Source organism: Nannospalax galili, unplaced genomic scaffold, assembly GCF_000622305.1.
Source record: "Nannospalax galili isolate Female #2095 unplaced genomic scaffold, S.galili_v1.0 scaffold584, whole genome shotgun sequence".
In the NCBI taxonomy this organism is placed as follows: Eukaryota; Metazoa; Chordata; class Mammalia; order Rodentia; family Spalacidae; genus Nannospalax; species Nannospalax galili.
In genome coordinates this window covers 519,257-543,465 of record NW_008351805.1, presented here as the reverse complement: position 1 = coordinate 543,465, position 24,209 = coordinate 519,257, and the positions used below count along the sequence as shown (strand labels likewise).

At 41.3% G+C, this 24,209-nt stretch overlaps 1 protein-coding gene across 2 annotated transcripts in view; it reads right to left on the bottom strand.

Annotated features, from left to right (window-relative positions):
• The window catches only part of Tmem108 (transmembrane protein 108), a 365,991-nt gene that overhangs the window by 145,041 nt on the left and 196,741 nt on the right, over positions 1-24,209 (bottom strand). For both annotated transcript variants that reach the window (XM_029553905.1, XM_008848780.3), the window contains exon 3: positions 13,650-13,731. In XM_029553905.1, the coding sequence (XP_029409765.1) occupies positions 13,650-13,689 (40 nt within the window). In that variant the 5' untranslated portion in view covers positions 13,690-13,731. The remainder of the gene's footprint in view (positions 1-13,649; positions 13,732-24,209) is intronic.

Sequence of the window (24,209 nt, the reverse complement as noted above, 5' to 3'; positions counted from 1 at the left end):
TTCCCCCAGAGCTCACATCTTTCTCTAGGTAGCTAACTAACCTATGGCATTTGCCAAGAGAGAAAAATAATCCTGACACAACCAAATCCATTTGGGAGTGAAATATGGACATTTTCTTTTATGCAATTTCTATAGCTAGCCTATTTAAGTAAGTCATTATGCTTTATTTTTTAGTTCAATCATCTTATACTTACTACAGGTCAAAATAACTACAACATATCAATGAAGTGAGGGGAATGTATTTGTCTGAACAGCCTTTTTTTTACCTTCAGGAATTCTGCTTTGTCATAGTGAGAACTGCTTAGAAGTGATTCCATGTCTTCAGACAAGAAAGTTGCTCTGGCTTGCTTTCAAGTTGGCCTTCCCTCAGTGTGGAAGGCTGGCCATCTTGCATAGAGACTGTCAGGGAAGTGGCTGGAATCTTGGTCATTAGGACATCTGTGAAGTGCTTCACACAGTTCAGCCCTCCCCTCTCATTCACCTCATGCTGCAAACAGGAGCGCAGGGGCAAGACCTAGTGGGTACCCAGGAAATGATACTGGTCCCCTATCTGGGCAGTTCCTGAGTCCTTGATTCTTTTTGCCCTTTGGACAAAATAGGCACACTCACTTGTTCATCTCCCCAAAGTGTTTCAAGGAAATTACTGTTTTGCACCTTAGAGGGCTCAAGGCTCTCTTCTGAGCCTCTATATAATTAGCCAACCCATGAGTTGGGATTCTAGAGCTTGGGCTTTGCCCTGTGGGGAGAGAGCTGTGTGATTTTGAAGTAACATCTCATCTTGGGGAGTCATAAAGGACTTCATGCTCAGCGTTAACTAGACCTCACCATAAGACCTCAGTCTTGCTGCTTCTCATCAGATACCATGCCTTGGCGCTGAAAATCAGTAAGCAAAGATGGGAAACAGACCCTGTGCACCAGAGCTAGGTGCAAGCATGAGATTCACACCTAGACCTGTTCTCGCCTTGAAGCTCATCGTCCACATGCATCTCATGTCCTTCGAAACACACAGTCAATAGCATGCAGTCCCCACAGACATGCCCCCCAAAGCTTTTACACCAGCTTGTCAGTGTCTTGATGCTCAAACTTCCTCAACAACCTGCATAAGTTCACTGGATACATAATGAACTTGCCCTTGAGCTAAACCCACCACTTACTGAGCACCTTCTCTGCACAGGGCACTCTGTTAAGTGCTCCATGTACTTGTAACAACTCTATGGATGGTAGCAATGTTACAGTAGATTGGCGGCCTTCCAGAGAATGTGCACACATCAATCTTGAAACCTGTGAGCAACATTATTTACAAAGGGGTGTTTGTAGATCTAATGAAGCTAAAGAATTTGAGATGAGATATGCTGGAGTATCCAGGTGCACCATAAATCCAATGACAAATGTCTTTAGAAAAGACAAACAGAAGAGAGACACCTAGGAAAGGGGAAGATACCATGTGACAGTGGAGACAGATTGCCATCGTGGCATCAAGCACAAGACCCGTGCCGACTTAATCAGACAAGGGCCTGGCATGGAGTGAGAGAAATGGGTGGTGGGCTGGCGCTAACCTGGACACAGTTGGAGACTGGTTACTACTGGGTGAGGAAGAGTTGACCTTACTTACGACCTCTAGATGGGCTGACTAGACTCCAGTGGATGAACTTGCACCGAAAGATATCTGGTTACAAATGCTTGACTGGATAGGACTTAACATTTATGGAGGAATGCATGAGGTTAGGGAGGGCCATGTGAGGGCATGGATGGGTGAGGGGTGGTCTAAATTTGATTAAGAACTGTTGTATTAAATGTACAAAAGTTCAATAATTTTTTTTTTAAATGTCCTGATTAAAAAAATTATTATTTTTATTTTATGTGTATGAGTGTATTGCCTGCGTGCATGGAAGTGCACCCACGTCATGCAATGCCTGCAGAAGTCAGAAGAGGGTGTTGGATCCCTTGGAACTGGAGTTACAGATGGTTGTTAGCTGCCATGTGAGTGCTGAGAATCAAACCTGGGTCCTCTGCAAGAGCAGTCAGTACTCTTAGCCACTAAGCCAACTCTCCAGCCCAATTTTCCAGATTTTTAACATGTCTTTGTGATAGCCTGAGCTCCTCCATTTTGTGTAAGACCACCATTTTGGTGAGTGGTTCCAGACCTACCCTGGCCCAGTGCTAGCAGTTCCAGGAAGAGCTGACCCCAGAGGAACACACCCATATAATCCCAGAGGTTTCAGTTAAGACTTACCTGGTTTTTGTGATTGCTTACTTGCCCACCTACAGGAACAAACATGCAACTACTGTTTGTTTTTGAGTAAATCTTGTACTAACCAGTCAAGGATGTGGATTTTTGTCTTTAAAAGCTTTATCTTCCTCAGAGTCTGGATTGTATTCTCAAAATCCTGGTCTAGAGAGTACAGTTGCGGGCCAGCTAAATAAATTTGGCTAATTAGGAATGCCTGGAGTCTGAGTGGTCCTTTCCCAGTGGTTTTGGCATCATAACACCTTGTCAAGCAAGACAATATACCTTCACAGTTCTCAGTTCACATGCTTTACATAAACTGATGGGGACTGAGCTGCGTTGACATCTGGTACGGTAATACAGACTATTTTTCACATTTCTTTAAAACAGTATTTGTTAAGCAAATAAGAAATGCATTATTTACCAAATATGACTAATTATTACTAATAAAGCAACAGCTCATATTTGGAGGGTATTTTATAACACTGGAATATTTTTATAACCTCATTTAATCGCTCATGAGTCTCAAGGTAAACAGACTCTTCACCTGGGTACCACAGGTGAAGAGTTACTTTGTGAAGGAGAGTTCAGAACACACCCTTTAATCCAAACCTTATGTTCTCACCCACCATATGTTTTGGAAGGATTTTCATGCAAAAGCTTGATTTATTAAGAGCCAACAGCTTTCTTAACTATGAGTACAACTTCACTCATGGACATTCTTGGCTAAACCTATAATAGAAAATAGTCATAAAATTTAATTGCTTTAAAATATTTTATTCTTCAGCCTTTGCTGACACTGCTTATGATGAGAATATCCTATTTAGGTATTACTGGCAAAAAGGAATTGTTGATTTATGCAAATTTAAACCTATGGTGTGAAAGGCATTAAATCAACTTGACCCCTTTAACATCTGTGTATGCCTACAATCCTGGGCTAAGGTTACATTTGAAAACATTACTACCTCAAATGTATATGAAAGACTTCAGAATTACACAGACCTGTTTTTTCTAGAGAATATTTGAAAATCTTTACATGAAGGGGAAAAATATTCAGTCTCCAATTTTTTATTAAAAACCCAAAACTTTCAGATGAAGTAAAGAAGAAATATACATATTTCAAATTTTATTTTATGTGTATGAGTGTTTTGCATGCTTGTATGGAAATGCACCACCACAGAGGTTAGAAGAGGGCATCAAATCTCCCAGAACTAGAGTTACTGAGGTTGTGAGCCACCATGTGGGTGCTGGGAACTGAACCTAGGTCAGTTCTCTTAACTACTCAGTCATCTCTCCAGTCCTAAGGAGAAAAAATGCCTTACAAAATCAAGCTTTAAACTGGCCCTACAACAGTAGTCCTTCAAGACTTCTTGTATTTTATTTTTGTTTTATAATCCAAAATACTCTTTGTGTCCTCATTCTTAAAAGAGAAACTAACTTGCAGTATATTCTAAAGACCAACAGGGAACTTCAAGTCCTAACAGTTCCTAAACCCACAATACTTGGAGTGATTCAGCTCCTTCCCCTGTGCCTCTTGTGCTCCTTTCATCTTAGTCCTAACAGATCCAGGAACTACCTCTCCCCAAGAGGCCCAGCGATGCAGGGAAGCTGAGAGCCCCTGTGTTCAGAGGAGGCCTTTATAGGTCTAAGATGGTGATTCTCCAAGTGAAGGCTTGGGACCAAAGTCTTGGCATTATTGGAAACCTAGACATGCAAAATCCAGGCCTTATCCCAGGGGCAGTCAGAAACTCTGGGGTGGACCCCCAGATCAGTATTTTCAGAAGCCTTCCAGGCAACTCTATTGTATACTTAGTTTAAGACACACAGATGTAAGTCAGCAATTCCTGGCTCATCCCACTCCACTCCCCACCAGAACCACCCAAAGCCCAGGCCCCATGTTTAAAGATTCTGATTTAACTGATCAAGGGTGAGGACTGGGAAAGGGGGGTCATGAAAAGCTTCCCAGGTGACTCTGATGTACAGCCAAGTTTGGGAAACAAAGCCAATCAGATTAATCATAACGCATTGAATTGTAGAATCCACAGGAAGGGATGTCTCACCTTTCCATATGCCCAATGGAGGACCACCTGTGTCAGCACCATCACAGCAGGTGGATGAAAAGGTCTTTTTTAATAAACAGACTGTGTTTCTCACAAGCAATTCTTCTTTACTGGCCCAAGGAGTGATGAATTTGCAAGGCATGGGGGAGAGACAGCACAAGAGCTGTTTAGCAGTGGAAGCATACTCAAATTGCTATTTATTGTATGGAAATAGATCCAAATAATTTGGAATGGCCAAGATTTGAACTCACGCATTCTTAATCAAGAATCCAAGGCCGCCACACTCCATGGAGGTTGGGATCAGGCAGTCACTATGCAAAGGAAGACATTCTGTGGCAAAGGAGGAGGGGAGAGGATCCCATCATCTCATGCTGGGGAAATGCTACCCTGCACACAGGGTGCCAGTATCTGAATGATTGCCTGTAACATCTGAAAGGCAGGATTCAGAGTCAACACTTGTTTGGACCTAAATACCTTGTCAGTCGCAATTTACATCAGTTCTCCTATAATCGTAGGGAAAATGTCCTCTCACTTGTCAGGAGAAACAAACCATGGAGACAGAACACATGAGCCAACTTCAGTTAGTGACAGCCCAGCTCCTGTGATCTCTCTCTAGCTTCCAAAAGACCTACCAGTAGTGGGAGCCAGGAATAAGGATGGGTTTGCTGAGACTTGGCCCTAAAAGAGAATTGAGTGGCAGAGTCTCAGGGACTATAATACCCCATTAGCCACAGTTCAACCACCAATTATGAATTTTATCCATAAATATTTTCCAGGATTTAAAGATCTAGTCGACAGCATATGATAAGTGAAACAACATGCTCTTTCTTAGTGGTTCATGAAATGATAGTGCATTTTACATTAATGACATCTTAGATTTTATGGAGAATGATCATGAAATTAAACATTGAGGCCCATTACGACCTAAGCACTACACTGGACAGGAGATTGAGGAACAGATGATGAAATGCACTCCCCGTATCTCCATGAGGACTCTATGGAACTCGAAGACAAGAAAACAAGCACATGCATACCCAGTGAATGCTTTGTGGGAGTCCAATGCCAGTGATGATGGCTAGAGCACATTGTGGGTGTCTAGCAGTGGAGCCTTGAGTGTGTGTGTGTGTGTGGGGGGGGTGTGGTGTGTGCGTGTGTGCGGTGTGTGCGTGTGTGCAGATTATATGAAACAAAAGTGGTGACAGATGAGGATAAAGACGTAGTTGTGGACCATACTAGCGACTTGAATGCTAATCTAAGGTACTTGAAATTTATCCTTTAGGTTAGTGGTTCTCAAAAATTTTGGTTTCCACGACCCTTTCCTTTTCTAATGTTATTGAGGACTCAAAAGGCTTTTGCTTTTAAAATATGGGTTATGGCTAGCATATTAAAATGACTCACTGTAATAATAAATAGTATTTTGCCATATTAAAGGTTAAAGCTGGGGGCCAAGGAGACAGTTCAGTAGGTAAAGTGCTTGTTGTGCAAGCAATAGGACCTGAGTTGGGCTTTGCAGCACCCACGTGTGAGCTGGGTGTGCTCTCCCGCAATCCCAGTGCTAGGGAGGTGACGACAGGTGGGGTCTGTGAACTCTCTGATCAGCTAATGTAGCTGAAATGGCAAGTTCCAGGTTCAGTGAGCACTCCTGTATCAAAGAATAAAGTTGACATACTGATATCTAACACATTATATGCTGATTAAAAATTAAATTTAAAGAAGTGGAGGGGCTGGAGAGATGGCTCAACAGTTAAGGGCACTGGCTGCTCTTACAGAGGTCCTGGGTTTAGTTCCCATCACCAGTATTGTGGCTAACAATCACCCAAAACTCCAGTTCCAAGGGATCTGATGCCCTCTTCTGAAATGTGATACACTTATTTACATGCAGGCAAACACTCATACACATCAAAAATAAATTAATTGATTTAAAACAAAGAAGGGAAGGTGCATCTCTGAAGTCAACCTCTGGTCCCTACGCACTCACAAACAGGCAAGTGCCCCTGCAGGCATGCCCAACTACACACATGTGCACACACATGCATATAACACACACATGTATACAACATATGCACACACATACACAGAATTACATCTAGAAGACAAAACCTCTCATTAGAAAATAGCAAAATCATTGCATGTTAACAATACTTTCAGTGAGAAGAAACACTTTTTTTCTGATAAAAATGAGTAGTACTGTCTTTAGTTCTGTAACTCTCCTTAAGGTCTAGTTTATGAAAGACAGCTGGTTCTCATACCGGCTTTTCCATGAGGTCTTTCAGATATGGTGTTCCGGTTGAAGCACATGAAACAAAGTAATCTCTTCCCTTCCTTCCTCCCCCATCTCCTCCATCTGACCAGGTCTCACTATGTAGCTCAGGCTGGCCTCAAACTTGTGATCCTCCTGCTTCAGTGTCCCAAATGTTGGGATTACAGGTATGAACCATCATGACCAGAAGTCAATGACTTTGAAAAACCACTAGCAGATTCTCAGCAGACAAGCAGCTATTTCTGCAGCAGGGGATTGGGAAGACGAGGCCTGAGAACAGACAACAGCAAAGGCACAATAAGATGACCAGGTAGGGACAGAGGAACCCCCTCTCCAAGTCACAGGCAGCAGGGATGCAGTGACATGAATGAATTCAGACATAGAGTCAAGGGCAACTGATAGGAAAATGTACACAGGATTAGGCCAATAGCAAGTCAAAGGTGATCATTTCCTCTGTTAGCTGGCCAAGAAGAAAAGATTGAACCAGGATGAGGTGATCTGAAGACCTCAGACCCATGACTCTGAGAACTACATAGATGGACAAGCCCCAGGAAGCTCGCCTGTTTAAACTGCTGTACTTAATGCTGCTTAAAACAATATCAAAATTGTGTTTGCTTTAAGAAGATAAAATTAGCAGGGCCTTGTGGCACAGGCCTGTGATCTAAACTACTCAAGTGGTTGTGGCAGGAGGATCACAAGTTCCGGGCTTGTTTTAGCTAGAGTGTGAGCTAAGAAACAGCTAGGCAACTTAGCAAGACTCTCAAAATTAAAAATAAAAAGAGAGCTGAGGATGTGGTGAGTCCTTAACTAGCATGTGTGAGGCCCTAGGTTCAGTCTCTTAATACTAAAAGAAAAAAGAGAAAGAAAACCAATTTCTTAAAAAATGTGGCTATTTCTAAGAGCTAATGAGAACAAGTTCTTTTCTTCTTAACCAGTGAGAACACCTTGGCATTAATTAGTTCACTCAGATTACTTTCCATCTTAAAGGAGCCCACGGCAGCTTCAGATGATGGGTTATGGCAGGACAACTGGCATGGGAAGGTACGATGGTGGGGACACTGGACCCACTAAGTAATAAGCATGGACAGACACAGAGAAGGTGTTTGGAAGATTACCACATGGATATTTCCATGGTAAGAATCACGTCACTTGGCAGCTGAGGCCGAAAAGGCAGCGATGGTTTGCTCGCTTTAAAATGTTTTCAGTGGTTTAGATTTAGCTCCAGAGATGAGACATAAGGCAGATAATCCCATGAAAAATATAGGTTCCAAGAGGAAATGAACTCCACACTCAGTCAGCTTTTCATCATGCCTAGAAGAGTCTAGGAGAGGAGTAACATGGGTATGTAGGCATGTGTGCATGTATGTGTATGTATGTAAGTCTAAGATGGAGACAATCTCCATACTCCAGGTAAAAATAACAGAAAAGGGTATGTATTTTCTCTTGTAAATCCTATGAACTTAGAGTCTAAACCCACATTGCAAGATCTCTATTTTCTTCTCCAGAAGACAAGGCCAACCATGAAGTTCTCCAATACATGTGTGAAGTGTTATTGTGTGTGGTCAGTGGAGATCAATGTATACAAAGGATGCATGAGTGAACAAGCAGAATGTACTAATTACACAGTACATGACTTAAGAAATTCAGTGCCTGGCTTTATAGCAAATAAGTAACTTAAACTATAACTTACTAAACTTAATTGTACCTTAACGCTAAGCATTCAAACAACTCTGACTTGAACAGATGCTGGTATATAAAAACTACTTATTTTCATAGTATTATAACTGTGGTTTGAATGTGAAACTGTCCCTTGTAGGATCATTTGTCTGAACACTTGATTCTTAGTTTTGGAAGGTTGTAGAACCTACAGAAGGTGGCTCCTCATTGAAGGGAAGTTGTGTGCATGTGCCTGGTGGCGGGGGGGCGACTTGAGGTTTTATATGTCAACCCCACTTCCTCTCTTCCCTCTCTGCTTCCTGATTACAGATGCAATATGGCCAGCTGTCCAACACTCCTGCTATCATGATGGACTGTAACCATTCTTAAGCCATGAGTCAAAATGAACCTTTCTTCCTTAAGTTGCTTTTTGTCAGGTATTTTGTCACAGCAACGAGAATGCACTTAATAATCTTCTTTACACACACACACACACACACACACACACACACACACACACCCACACACACACACACCCACACACACACACACCCACACACACACACACCCACACACACACACACCCACACACACACACACACACACACACACACACACACACACACACCATCCAGGCAAAGGCCAAACCTGCTAACTCTGACCTAGACGCGTGTCTCCTGGATAATGTCATGTTTCTACATGTTTTTAGGCATTTATGATGATGATCCTTATTTTCTATTAGGAAGCACTTCCTCCTTTCTGTCTCTGTATCTCTCTCTCTCTCTGTCTCTGTCTCTCTCTCTCTCTCTCTCTCTCTCTCTCTCTCTCTCTCTCTCTCCTTCAAGATTATAGCATGGCTTAGGAAAAGGCAGCCTTCATTTGATTGATTTGCTCCTCTGTAGAATGGGACCAATTGATACTCCATTTGTCTTACAAGCTTGTGTGGATTAAATAGTGAGAAAATGCTTTGTAAATCAGAAGATCCCATACAAACGTTACAGTTAGGCTGTGCTCATCTTTTCCAGGCATAAAGATCAACAAGGGATCTGGCACCTGCTGTAACTTTCCATGTAGCATGTATCTCATTCTATATCACCTTAGGAAGGGGGCAGTCATATCATAGTTTATATGAGGCTCACTGAGGCTATCTAATACAAGTATTCTATAAAGTGGCAGGACTAGGATTTGAACTCTGGTCTTTAAGTTCAAAAACCCAAGTGTTTTATTTTGGTTTAAACTGCTGTGATAAACACCATAACCAGAAGCAACTTGGGGAGGAAAGAGTTTATTTCACCTTATTGCTTACAATTCATCAGGGAGAGGGGCTGGGGCAGGAGCTCAGGGCAGAAACCTAAGGCACGGACCACAGAGCAGTGCTGCTTACTGGCTTGCTCCTCTGGCCTGTACTCCGCCTGCTTTCTTATATAACCCAGGACCACCTGCCCAGGGTTGGCATGACCAATGGGCTGGGCTCTGGGCCCTCCCGCATTACTCAATAGTCAAGAATGTGCTCCATAGATATGTCCAGAGGCCAATCCAACAGAGACACTTCCCCAACTGAGGTTCCCTCTTCCCAGGTGTGTCCAGCACACCAGGTATTCTTAGAACTAGCTTCACACTGAACTGATTACATATCTGTCAAAAAGAAGGTCACATTTGCTTTTTATATAACCATAAAGGTTCTCATTACCATGCACTTCCTCAGGTTTTCATTGCTCCAAGGTATCATATAAAAAAGGTATTAAACTTGCCCTGAAGCCTGAAGCTGCTGGAATGAAACACCCAGTACTATACTGCAGGGTGAAGGCCAGGAAACAGTAAAAAATAAAAGGGCAAGGATGACTTTAGTAGAAGGAAAAGTAGAAAAGTAAATTTTTTTTGCAGTGCTGGAGATCAAACTCAATAAAAGCACAATATTAAAATCTCAATTGCCCTTGTCGATTCAAAATTCCCTTATCTTCCACAGACACAGCCCCAAAAGACTGTGATCCACAGAGAGGCTGGGAATTTCCAACTTCACCTGACACGACTAAGAGGATTCGAGTTTTACTAATGTTGGGTTAGAGCTATCACAGTATCACAGTTTCGCTATAGGTGGAGGGGTCTCACTGCTGAGTTTTCTTGTGTGTGGTGAGGACTCCATGGCAGGATGAAAGGAAAGGCAGGTTGACAGGAGCCAGAGAGACCTGGTGTGAACAGCAGAGGTGTCATTCACTGCCTGGGGACCCTGAGCCAGTTCTAAACCAACTCACCCATACCACTTCTCCATCTTGAAGGATGTGGCTTTGGTAGGAAGGAGATGATGGAGAAGTGGTATGGGGGCATAGCAGATCCTGAGGAGATCCTTGGCAGTTCCTTGGCTTATGGGGAAAACTCAAGTCTACTAGAAATTCAATGTTATTTGTTTGCTTCCTTGTTTTGTCCGCTTCTTTTCAGTCTTGTCATATAGCCCAGGCTGGCCAGGAACACTGGGTCGCATCTAGATTGGCCTGAACCTTGTAATCTTTCTGCCTCAGGATTCTGAGTGCTGGGATATTGGCATAACCCACCACACCTGGCTAATTCATGGTTTTACTGAATTTCTGAATACATAACTCACTATGAAGACCAAAGCTAACCACAAATTGTTATGACTCTTTGAGAGAAGAAACGGTTTCTGCTCTCCATCTACCTGTGAATCAGGGCTGGGCTTATAAAATGTGGTGTAAGTATTTGTTGTGACTTGGATATGCATGAGTGTCTCTTAAGGCTTCATTATTGAAATTTAGCCTCCTTTGTACAAGAGGTTAGGAATTTAAATGTGTCTATGCTGTTTAGAGGTGGACCTTCAGAAAATGATTAGAATTACATAAAGTCATTAGGATGGATTTCCTGGGACTGGATTTCCCAGTAGCTTTATAAGAATGGGGGAAGGAAGCCATATACACACATACACACATGTATATACATATGTGGTCCCTGTGTCCTGACATGATTTTCTGTACTGTCTCAGGACTCTGCCAGCAAGAAGGTCATCACCCAATGTGACCCCTAGACTTTGCCCTCTGGAATTCTGAGCCAAAGCTAACTCTTTAAAAATTCAGCCTGTCTCAGGTGCTTTGCAATAGTGGTGGAAAGCTGACTGATAGTGTTATTATTGCACTTTCAAGTCTCATTGCTGAGAAGCATTCATCTTGACTGTTGTCACAGCCTACTGATACTAAGCAGCAGGGAAGAAGTCCGATCACATTATGCTCATCATGCTCTGTGGAAGTCCAGACTTTCCATGAGAGAAGCCTTCAGGGAGACAGAGATGCTAGGTCAGCCCCTGTTGCTCCAGCTCCCAGCTTTTGGGGTCACTCTAGCCCAGGTCCCAGACAATATGAAGCAGAGATAAAAGTTTCTGCCAAGTCCTGTCCAAGTTGCAGATTCTTAAGCAAAATAAATTCTACGATGGCTTTAAGTCATGAAATTTTGGAGTAGTTTGCTGTGTAACAATAATCAGAATACTCAGTCAAGTTTTTTAAGTGATAAATATTACTGAATTGCATCAAACAATGTAATAAATTTGTGTTGCTTCTTTAGTCTTCAAGTCAGTTTTGACATGACAAAAACATTTTGTTTGTTGGCACTGTTAATAAAGATATAATCTGGTTACCAAAAGCACATGGGAATTGTATATACATTCATGCCAAAACCCAGGGTGGTTTAGTGAAGGCTACTGCCTACCTCCTAACCAACAAAGTACTACCTGATCTGTGCTGTTTGTGTAACTCAGCATCTTTGTAAACAAGAAAGTGAGATATCAGTAGTGTCTGCAGCTGGGCATTTGATGTCTAACCACTTCAGCTTTAAAAATAGATGCTCAGTTTAGAAGGATGGACACTGTGTAGAGTACTTGAACTGTATAATAATTTACATAATGCCTTTCTAATAATATATGACTTTAAATAATATGTAGGCTCAGGGCATACAATCAGCAGAGCTGATTCAACAAACATTTTGCTGCTTCTCAAGTTTGTTACGCTGTTTTGCCATTTCCTGATTCTCCTCCAGCAAAGCCTGCCCCGCTTTCTCTGAGGTGCGGGGAGTGTGTGCTTGTATGTGAGAAATCCCATTTATCTTTCAAAGGTCCCCTTTTCCCATCAAGGCAGAGTTAATCATTTCTTGATGACATTGCTTCTTCAATCTTTAAAGCCTTTTCTCTGACAAACAAGCTTATCATTAAAAAAAAAAAAAAAAAAAGAAAAAAAAAAAAGGAGACAACCCCCCAGTCCTGCAGAAGAGCACCATAAAACTTGGGAGTTTTTCGTATGTGAGAAATCCCATTTATCTTTCAAAGGTCCCCTTTTCCCATCAAGGCAGAGTTAATCATTTCTTGATGACATTGCTTCTTCAATCTTTAAAGCCTTTTCTCTGACAAACAAGCTTATCATTAAAAAAAAAAAAAAAAAAAAAGGAAATAAAGAAAGGCGACAACCCCCCAGTCCTGCAGAAGAGCCGCATAAGACTTGGCAGCTTTCTGCCAGGCTGCTGATGTGATCTGTGTTTCTGGGACTAGAATTTGGCAGAAGAAATGAGTCAATTAAAACACTCATCCAGAATGCTGTGTGTAGATAAAGCGCTTTGCACTGGTGCCTCAACACTATAACCTGAATGAGAAAATGCTAAGGCTGACTGACTAGTGATTTGCATCTCAATCTCTTCCGTTTTATTCATTTTATTTCCTCAGCAAAATTAACAGGCACTGCTTAGTCTAGGAAAGACAGGCCTTGACCAGAGACAGACAAACACAGTGAGCTCCAAGATCTCCAACTCAATGGCCTTGGTTTGACTCAGGAGGGGCTAATGTCTGTTGTTCCACATGGTTTGGCCAGAGTATCCAAGTCCTTATACTCAACTCAGTAGCAATTCCCATCCCAAGTATCATCACTAGTGGCACAGTCCAAAACCTCATGCTCAATGTACAGAGAATCATAATCAAACACTCATTAATTTACTACAAGCAAAGAAATCATATTTTTTTCACTCAAAATTTGAGAACCACCTGTAACTATGCATAACATTCCAAGTCAAAGGCTGTGTGGTCACTGAATGAAAACAGGTCCTATGTGACAAAATCCAAACAATACAATCCACTATTTCATTCTCTTGAGGAATCTGTACAAGGTGCTATGGCAAGACCCTAGAGTATATCACAGAACCAAGAACAATAGTTTCTGATGTGTGTTTTGAACTAACGATGCTTAACAAGCCACGCTGGAATTATAATGGAGTCTACAGTATGACTGATGACCATGACGTGAGAGCAACATAATGCTTTATAGCTGATCGAGATGGACCAGAGGGAGAACGTACTGTCCTTTCTCACTGCTCCAACCCTGGTCTTCCTCCAGACGGTTTCTGGCACTCAGCAAGTGGTAACATTGGCATATTTCAGGTAAAGAATAAATGCAGCAGGACTTACTTAACAGTTGGCAATAGAGGGCCTGTAAACTTCTCTTCATGGTATCATCTGGTCCTGCTGAGCCTCCAGTTTATTCATGATTCTGTCTAGGAAAATGGAGAAAAAATGGTTACATCCAGGAGACATAAATTTCTAATTAGGAAAAATTCCACATGAACATGAGCATTGTTAGAAAGCCTAAAATGTCTGTACCTTATGCAGAAAGATCTTAAGAACAGTTTAATTTATAATGTTCTATGTTATACAATTACCATTGGCCACCTGACCAAATCTTAAAACCATATACCCCTCCAAGGGAAACTTGTAGAGCAGAGAGGGAGGGAGATCTGGCTTCGGAATGACTGAGGACTGTTTGCGGATCTCTTCAGAGTCTCTAGTTTTAGGAGAAACAAGGAGTTTTGTCTTTTATCACTTTATTCTTGCTAAGATCATCACAAACCCAAACCCAAACAAGAACCAGAGAGCTTTCTCACACTTGAAATTGTAGGATTCAAAATAAATGTATTAGCTGAGTGTGGTGGTCCGCACTCACAATTCCCGCATTCAGAAGGTCACAGCAGGAGGATGGAGAGTTCAAGGCCAGCTTGGGGCTACACAGCCAAACCCTGTCTCAAAAACCCCAGAACAACAACAACAACAACAAAATAATAATAATAATAATAAATGAATAAAATTCAAAATAAAAATATTAAAAATAAATTTAAAATGTTATTATAGAGGATACTTTTAGTATGGAATATTTAGAAAATATGGTGAACTCAAAACACAGATAAGAATCAACAAGAAAATAAAATTATGTATTGTCTGGCCAATATCAGGCAATTACCACTCTGACTTTGGAGTGTGTCTCTCCAGACTTTGAGTATGTACTTCATATGTCTGTCTTTTATTTGGACCTCTTTCTTCCCCTTAGCAGCAGAAGCTTGTTTATGTGTTGTTAACATCACTTTAACACTTGCCATTTTAAATAGCAAATAATATTTGCGACGTTCCTAGAAATAGAAACGCAAATACAAAATATAAGACTTTTGAGGTAATATTAGACTATTGCTAATATTCTCCCCAAGACCAGCATATTAGAATAACCATTTAGACTACGTTCCACCCAAGAACAGGAACTTCTGGTTTCTTCACCCTGCCAAGTAAACATTCCATCTCATTGCTTTAATTTGTACTTCATATGCTTCTCATTTATGTTAAGACCTTTGAATTCATACTCTTTGATTGTTCTCCACCAGCATGCCAGGTTTTCTTTTTCTTATACCCCTTCAAGTGGAATCAACTTGCTTTAATATATTTTTTAAATTGAGATATAATTCATATATCACAAGGTACATAACTTGTTGGTGAACCCTCGGCAGAGAAGAAGTTTGCAATAGATGGTGATAAATACAGAGACTCACAGCTGATTAACGTGCCTGGAGTAAGAGATTGTGGAATGCTCAGAGCCCTAAATGGGACATCTACACCACATCCCTCCAGGCAAGGCTTGGGGATCATTGCAGAAGGAGGAGTGGTCACTGCTGGAAAACTGTTTTCCAGAGAGGACAGGGCTGTAGTGCACATGAACTCACAGTGCCTGTGCCTGCAGACAAAGGACTCGCAGAAGATCAAGTCAACCAAAATCACAGCATGGACTGGGGAGGGACTCACAAAGTCCCATCTCTGGCAATTGATGGCTTCTAGAGAAGGGAGTGTCCATTTTCTTCAGGCATTTGACCCGCCCATGCTCCAGTGGATGGCCCTACACCTAGGCACACTGGCAGCACTAAGTGGACTCAGAGGACTTAAAAGAGTACATACAGTTGGGTGGGAAAAATAGTGGTGGGGCTATCGGTGGAGTCAGAAGGGAGGGAACGGGTGGATTTGACCAAAATGCATTATATGTATGTATGAAATTCTCAAACAATACATTTTTTTAAAAGTTGTTCATCCACCATCCCCATCTGATGACCACCATTAGTCACTCTCCTGCTTCCCTGGCAACCACTAATCTACTCTCTGTCTCTATGGTTTTGCCTATTCTGGATGGTTTATATAAAGAGAATCGCAGAATACGTGGCATTTGACTGGCTCCTTTTACTTAGCATAACGTTTTGAAGCTTCACTCATGTTGTAGAACATCCTGTATTGGAAAACAAACAATAAGAATGCCACACACACTTCCTCCCCTTTCCCCCATGGTTAGAAAGGTCTTCCTTGGTCTCATGTTACATAAATATTTTCCTGTATTTTTTTCTTTTGGGATTTTCTATTGCATTACTACATTCTAAATGCTTTTTATATTTTTGGACTGGTTTCTGAACTTTGTGAGACCTTCAGTTTCTCTGTTTGTTGATTCTTCATTAAACAGTGTTTCCATTAAATCATTGGTGAGGTTACTTCTCTATTACCCCGTTTTTTAAAGATCTGTCCTATTGGTTTTTTGAAAAATGTTTTATTATTTTTATTTTATGTGTATGAACATTATTGCCTGCATGTACATAAGTGCACCCATGTCGTGTCATCCCCTGGAGGTCAGAAGAGGGTGTCAGATCCCCTGGAACTGGAGTTAGGATGGTTGTTAGCCACCATGTGGATGCTGGGATTCGAACCTGGGTCTTTGGGAAGAGCAGCCAGTGGTCTTAACCACTGAGCCATCTCTCCAGCCCCCTGATCTATTGTCTTTTGAAGTTTTTCCACACACTTAACTTTAAGGAAATTTTATTATAGAGTATTGGGATTACAATAGGAGTGTTCTTCTATTTGTTTAGGAAAAACTTGTTCTCTTTAAAATCCAAATGTAGTAAGAAGAAAGAGAAATATTTTTAAATACCTTGCTGTAGAGATCGGAATGTCTTCCAAGGGGTGGGAATTACTCTTTGCAAAGGGACAACAGCTAAGTGATCTCTTTAAGCAGATTAAATCCTCTCCCCCAAAGTAAGGAGAGACAGAGCTAATTAAATTGCTTTTAGTTAAAAAATAATGATAAAGGAGGCTTGAGTTTCCAAACACTGATGCTGGGAAAGGAGGGTTAGGAGACCCAGAATGGTAGAGGTGGACGGGCTGAGCAGAAGATGGCAGGACAGGGAGAGGCACCTCCAAAACATGTGGCAGTAAGGCTGAATGACAGATAGGGATGGGGGAAGAAATAGCCCACAGGGGATGCCCATGAACTTCAGCTTGTCACTGCCTCTTGCTTCACGCTGTCCATACTGCATGCTACACCTGTATTCCTTCTGTCCTGCAATGCTCATCCACGACCAGCATCCTAAAAACCCAAGGATAAGTCTTGGCATAAAGTAGCCAAGTGCTACCGGGGCTTCACAAGGGCAATGCAAGATAACGGTTTGAGGCAAGGGTGATCAGCAGAGTCAGTGCCCTCCCCACAGCAGCCATAAGTAATGGTAGTGGGTGTCTTCGGAGTGCTTAGAACATGGTAAGCACTCAATAAATGTCTAGTAAATAGTGAATGAATGAACACATGAATGATCAAGTGATAAGAGAACAGAAAATAAGTGCAGTTTATTTTGATCAGGGGGAACATAAGCCCCTCAGTCAGCTCTGGAAATGCTTAGAGATTTTTTTTTAAAGCCAATGATTTCCCCCAATACATGGAGTAGAGCTATTATTCAGCTGTCAAAGAAACAGTTGAGTCTATAAATCTGGAAGACTGGCTCATCTGGGTTACACACGGCTATCCCAACTACAGACACAACATGGCCTACTACGTTGTCAAAACTCATTTTTATTTAGGTCCTCTGATGAAATTTTGCAATGTTTTTTCTTCATTTAAGTCCTTTAGTCTTTAAGATAATTCTTGGGCATTTTACGTAATTTTTTGCCACTGTGTGATAGAATTCCTGCCTCCATTTTATTTTCTAATTCCCTCAGTATGAAAATGACTGAGTTCTGTATGTTCATTGTGTGACCTACCTGAAATCACTTACTGTTCTAGTGGTTTCTTCGTAGAGTTAGTTTGGATAGATGGTGAATATAATCAGATTCTATCAAAAGTTACCTTTTTAAAAATTACATTTTCTTTATTTTGTATGGGGTGGGGCGCCCATCGAACAGTGTACGTGTGGAAGTCAGAGGACAACTTGCAGAAGTCAGTTCTCTCCTTCCACCATGTTGGTCCTGGTCACCAGGCTTGGGGGCAAGCACCTTTACCTGCTGAGCTATCTCAGAGCTGTCTCACCAGCTCCATGTACTAGGAAACATTAATTGCATCAGTTTAGTTCCTCAGGGAATAATTTAAGAACATTAAGGATGACAATTAGTTTCTGGAATGAAATCTTAGTAAATTGAAGGGTTTTACAGTCCAAAACTCAAGTTAAAGAAATATAATCTGCCTTCACTGTTTCAGTCCCAGGCCAACCCTTATAGACAAAATCAGCAGGTCTACACCAGTGGTTTCAGACTGTAGGCTCAATCCCCTGGAGTCTGTAGGAATTAGGCTTACTCACCTCCTGGGCCAGGCAGGAGGCCTCTGATAGCCACAGAAGAGGTTGAGCTAAGGACAGTGGGCTGGAAGGCTGAGAAGCTGGAGAGTGGGTGACTGCACAGAGCTGTAACACTTCTAGGGCTAAGAGCCCAAGTACCCAGGCTTCTACAGGAATTGGAACACTAAGGAGCCCACCTGCTGCCGTCAGTCCCGTTGGCAGACTGAGGGATCAAATATCTGGAAGAGCTTTTCTTTGCCTGGTCACAATTTCCATCTAGTTAGAGCAAAAGGGTCACAGCTGGTGACTGGTAAAACCTTTAGGTACAATAGTCAAGAAAAAGTAAAGAATGTCCAAGTAAACAAAATTAGAGATGAACAAGGGGACATTACAACCAACACCACCAAAACACAACGGATCATTAGGGATTATTGAGAGGACAATAATGACAAGTGGGAACACCTGGAAGATAATGGCCAAAATCTCTGAACACATATATTTACCCAAATTGTTCCAAGAGGACAAAAAGAAACCTTAGTAGACCCACAACAAGCAACAAGAATGAATCAGTGATGAAAAGAAAAACCCTGGACCAGGTGGCTTCACTGCTACATTTTACCAATCTTTTAAAAAAGAAAGAACACTAATTCATAGAATTGAGAGACAGGGAACCTTCTAAGCTTGTTCTGTAAGGTCAATGGTACTTTGCTGCCAAACTCAGACAAGAGCATAAAAAAAGAAAATTATAGATAAATATACCTAATAAAGAGATTTAAAATGTTTCAACAAAATAATAGCAAATCAAATTAGATAGCCTATTAAAATTTCCATATACCACAATCTAGTTGGTTTTATTCAAAGATGCAGAGATGATTCAATGCATGCAAGTTAATAAACACTATACATCACATCAACCGAATGAAGGATAACAATCATACGATCACCTCTGTAGATGCAGAAAAGCATCTGATAAAATTCAAAATCCCTTCATGATAAAAATCCTGAACAAATTAGTGATAGAAGAATTGTACTTGGTATAATAAAGGCTATGAAAACCCACAGAAATATTATAATGAATGGGGAAAAGCTGAAAGCATTTTGTTTAAGGTCAGGAACAAGACAAACGTGTTCCCGTTCACTGCTTTTATACAGTAGGTTCAATCTTATACAACAGATTGAGTCGAAATGAGGTAAGAGAAAATAAAAGTCATGTAAGTAAGAAGGAAGAAGTAAAATTATTCCTGTTTGCATATATGTGTTCATATAAAGAAAAGCCGAAAGACTCTATCAAAAGACTATTCCAAGTAATTAATTAGCAAAGGGGTAAGACACAAAACCAACATATAAAAACCAGTGGCTTTCCTTTATACTAAAAAATAGATTTGCTGAGAAAGAAACCATGAACGAAATCATGACAAGTACCCAAATAACTAGGAACAAACAAGGAAGTGAAATATCTTTAACCAAAAGACTGATGAAAGAAATTAAAGAAGACACATACACAAAACAAAAAAGACCTCTGATATTCAAGGATTGGGATAATTAATACTGTTAAAATGTCCATGGTATCCAAAGTGATTGGTGGATTCCATGCAACCCCAATAGAAATAACAGTGCCATTCTTCACAGTACCATAAAGGAGCAAATCTTAAAATTCCTCAAGGAGCACAAAGGACCAGAATAGTCAAAGTACTTTTCAGTCAAAAGAATAAAGGTGGAGACAATATAGTCTTAGTTTAAATATCTACTATGAAGCCATAATAAGTCAAACAGCATGGTGTTGGCACAAACACAGATACGCTGACCAGTGGAACAGAACAGAGACCCAGGACTAAGTTCACACACCTTCAGTCAACTAGTTCCTGACAAAGGCACCAAAAACATAATTGAAGAAAGAACAAATTGTTCTGGAAAAGCTGATACCCACATACACAGGATTGAAACTACAACGCTATTCATGAAAAATCAACTCAAAATCATCAGACTTAACCATAAAACCTAAAACCCTGAAAATACTTCAAATACCACTGAAACACTTCCAGACACTGTTAGAAGACAATGATTTTTCTAAACAGGATCCAAAAAGCACAGAAAACAAAAGCAAAAACGGGTGAATGGATGGCATTAAACTAGAAAGCTCCACACAGAAAAGGAAACCCGATAAAGGAGATGGCCTCTACAGCGGGAGAGGGCACCTGCCAACGAGTCATCGGACAGAGAGCAACCACATACAAAATTGTTCAGGCAACTGTAAATCAAAACTCTGAGATACTGCCTCAGCCCAATTAGAATGCATAATGTATTAAAAAATCACAAAGTAGCAAACGCTGGCGAGGGTGTGGAGAACATGAATTAATAAACTTCAGACGAGAATGTAAATTAATACAGCTATTACAGAAAACAGTATGGTGGTTTCTGGAAAAAAAACAAAACTAAAAACAGATCTACTATATGATCCAGCCCACTTACTCTGCATATATATCAAAAGGAAATGGATTCAGCACATCGAAGACATTACTTGCAACAGTGATGTTTACTGTGGTACTATTCACAATAGCTAAGATACAGAATCAGTCTAGGTGCCTCCTGACACATGAATGAAGAAAATATACAATGGAGTATTACTAGCCAGTCATAAAGAAGAATGAAATCCTCTCACTTGCCACCACATGGATGGAACTGGAGGACATTATGTTAAATGAAATAAGTCAGACACAGGTACACACTGCATGTTCTCTCATATCTGAGAGCCAGACAAGTTGACATGAATGTAGAACAATGATTTTAAAAGACTGGGATGATGGCTGGGGGGTGGGGTCCAATAAGGGAAGTTGGATTTCATCAGACTACCAAAGCAAAATTAAAGCTGACCAAAGAATTCAGCAAAGTTACAATTACTTGTATTGTTCATCATACAAACAACAGTAACCTTTCTTCACAGTAACAACGTTAATTACATAAAATAGAAATCAAGAAAAGAATCCCATCTAAAATATCTACCAGAAAGCTTCCACCACACTGGGTGGGCATGCAGAGTGGCAGACAATTAGTACATACAGGTCTGGGTGCAGACAGATGAACAAGGTGGTGCGCTAACCACCTGGTTTCAGCTCTCATACTAGACCTATGGCCTTTCCATGGATTATTTTGCACCATCTATTTTGCATTTTTGTGTTTTCGAAAGATTTTCTTACTCTAAAGGCGCCCAAGGATGTCGCTAAGGTTCTGTTTAGTACTGGAAGGCTGGGATGTGCCTTATAGAGAAAATGCGTATGCTAGACAAGCTCTGTTTAGGTTCACGTTACAGTGTTGTTGGCTGAATTCAATATTAATGAGTCAACAGTATACATTAAACAAGAAGTATTTACATAGAAACTGCATGAAACAAGGTTATGTGTTGCTCAGATGACAAAAAAGGGGAGAGGTTCATAGGAGTCTATCCCTGTGTTTCCCTTATGAGAAACAATTCAGTGTTCACTAATTTAGTGTCCAGTCATTCATAGACTCTAATTATCATGTTAATGCCAATTGCCTAGATTTCAGTTGAGCTTAAAAACATTTCTGAAGACAAAGAATGATGACGTCTAGGCCAGTGGGAGTGCTTGAACCAAGCAGAACTATGTCCCCTGCCCTTGCCTCTCACCCACCTCCCCAGAAGAAGAATGCTCTGATGAAGCTGGTGGTAGACATGCCCAAGAGGCTGGTGGGGAAGACAATGGAAGGAGAACTGGGAGAGTTGACAATACATGAACCTTCTTTTGGACCTGGTTCCTTCTAGGTGGAGAGAGAGGACAGAAGCAACTAATGCCACAGACCAGTGAGCAGGTGAAGGACATACCTCTCTGTGTACAGATGGGAACACGGACACCAAAGTGTCATGGTCTCCCTGGTCAGTATCAGACCACCCAGCCACAGGTCCCTGAGCTAGTTACTGGCTTTTCTGACGCTTCACTTCCTTCTTTGTACAAAGGGTACACATGGTACCAGAAAAGCTTGCTGCAGAGATTTAGAAAACAAATGTAAAGCCATTGTCCCAGGGCCTGGCACAGAGCAAGTGCTCAGTGCGAGTTATCCATTGTTACCCAACAGTGGATGGAATGTAAGGTACAACAGACCAGGTCAAAGTACAAGAACCTCTGCTTCTGAGTTAGAAATGAAGCAAAGGCTTCTGGGTCATTCCCCAAATAGCCCCTTTTGTTAAATCTAGTGTCTTATTGAAACTGGACTTGTAAATTCCTCTCAGAAGCATACACTGAATGCTGATCTCGGTTATAATTTGTATCTGTATCTTCTTTAAAAGAGATCCAAGACAGCTTATAATTAGATACAGCTCCTCTAAGAATTATCAACAGGTCAAAGTATAATAACAACCTCAGAGAATGATCCAAATTATGCGGAGGGGACCAATTTCACCCTAAAATGGAAGGTGACGATGCATTTCCCCTGAAGCTTCCTACACACGAGGGTTGAAAGAATGGCTGTGCCATTTATTTCTGCTTGTAGAAACAGGAGTGTATTCTTATTTTGTTCATAAACACAAAGATCTGTCACTAATGTCTATGAAAAAGATCATTAAGACAGTATGGTGGTTTGAATTGCCAGTGTTCCCCACAGGCTCAGGGTCTGAATGCTTGGTCTCAGTTGGTGCTATACTGGTGGGCATTTCTACCACTTTCAGGAGGTGTGGTCCAGCTGGCAGAAGTGACTCACAGGTAGTAGCCTTGGAAGGTTACTACTTCCTGACCCTTATCTTTAGTCACTCTCTCACACTGGTCCACCACAATTTGAACAGCCTCTGCCACGCTCCCACTGCCAGGGACAGAGCTGCTGCGCCATGCCTTTCCCGTGATGGAATCCACTGACTCCCTAAGCCCAAAATCTTTCATCCCATGGTTGTTTCTGCCAGTTATTTTGCAAATATGCAAAAGTAACTATTACAGACAGATCCTTTTGTTATCAATTACATTCTCAAAAGCAGTTATACTATGAAGAGAAATCTTGCTATGGCTGCTTCCTATCAACTCACAAAAAACTAAGGTCACTGCATTACATAGCAATCCACAGAGTGTCAACAAGATGCATGAGTGCCATGGGGACGTGGTAGGAGAACGCCACTTAGCAAGGTAGTTGGGTGACCCTGGATAGTTACTTCCCTGGGCATCAATTTTCTCATCTATAAATGGGCCTGATACATAACCAGAGGACTGTTTAGACATTCAAATAAAGTGAACCACTGACCATGCCTCTTGCATTGTGTCTCTGCCTTCCATCTGAGTTAGTGATATACAGGCAGAGACACGGATTATGTAAGAATGAATGGGGTATTCTGCAAGCTACCCCAGAGCCTGAGTACTTTGTCACGAGTAATGAATTGCTTCAGGAAGGCAGCCATGAAGGTTTCTCAGACTAGTCATGAATGAATACCTGTACCCATGGGGCTGGGTATGGGTTCTAATGGTATTTTTAGTCACATTCTTCTTAGATAGCTGCTTTACATATTAAACGCAGGAAATTCTTCACTTCCATAAAGAAACAGGCATCTTTTTCTTTTCCTTAAATATGCAGCCCTCCTGTGTTCAATATTTTGTACTTCGATGTAAGAAATATTTCACATTCCTCCAAACCTACTGCCGGTCGCAGGAGCACAAGCACAGTGGATGTCATTTTGTCCTTCACTGGGAACCATGACAACAGAAAGCTTATGGTGGACAGGGAGGAAAGAGAGACAGTGCTTTCGTGGTTCTGCCACCAGTTAGCAGGATAAAAGAACTTTTTCCTTTTTTTTATTATTTTTATTTTATGTGTATGCGTGTATTGCCTGCATGTAGGTAAGTGCGCCCGTGCCGTGGAATGCCCGCATTGGTCAGAAGAGGCTGTCGGATCCCCTGGGACTGGAGTTACAGACAGTTGTTAGCTGCCATGTGGGTGCTGGGATTCGAACCCAGGTCTTCTACAAGAACAACCAGTGTTCTTAACCTCTGAGCCATCTCTCCAGTCCCACTCTTTTCTTTTTTGAAAAATATTTTACTTACTATTTGTATTTTACGTGTATGAGTGTGTTGCCTGCGTGTATGTAAGTGCCTCCATGTTGTGCAGTGCCTGCAGAGGTCAGAAGAGGGTGTTGGATCTCCTGGAA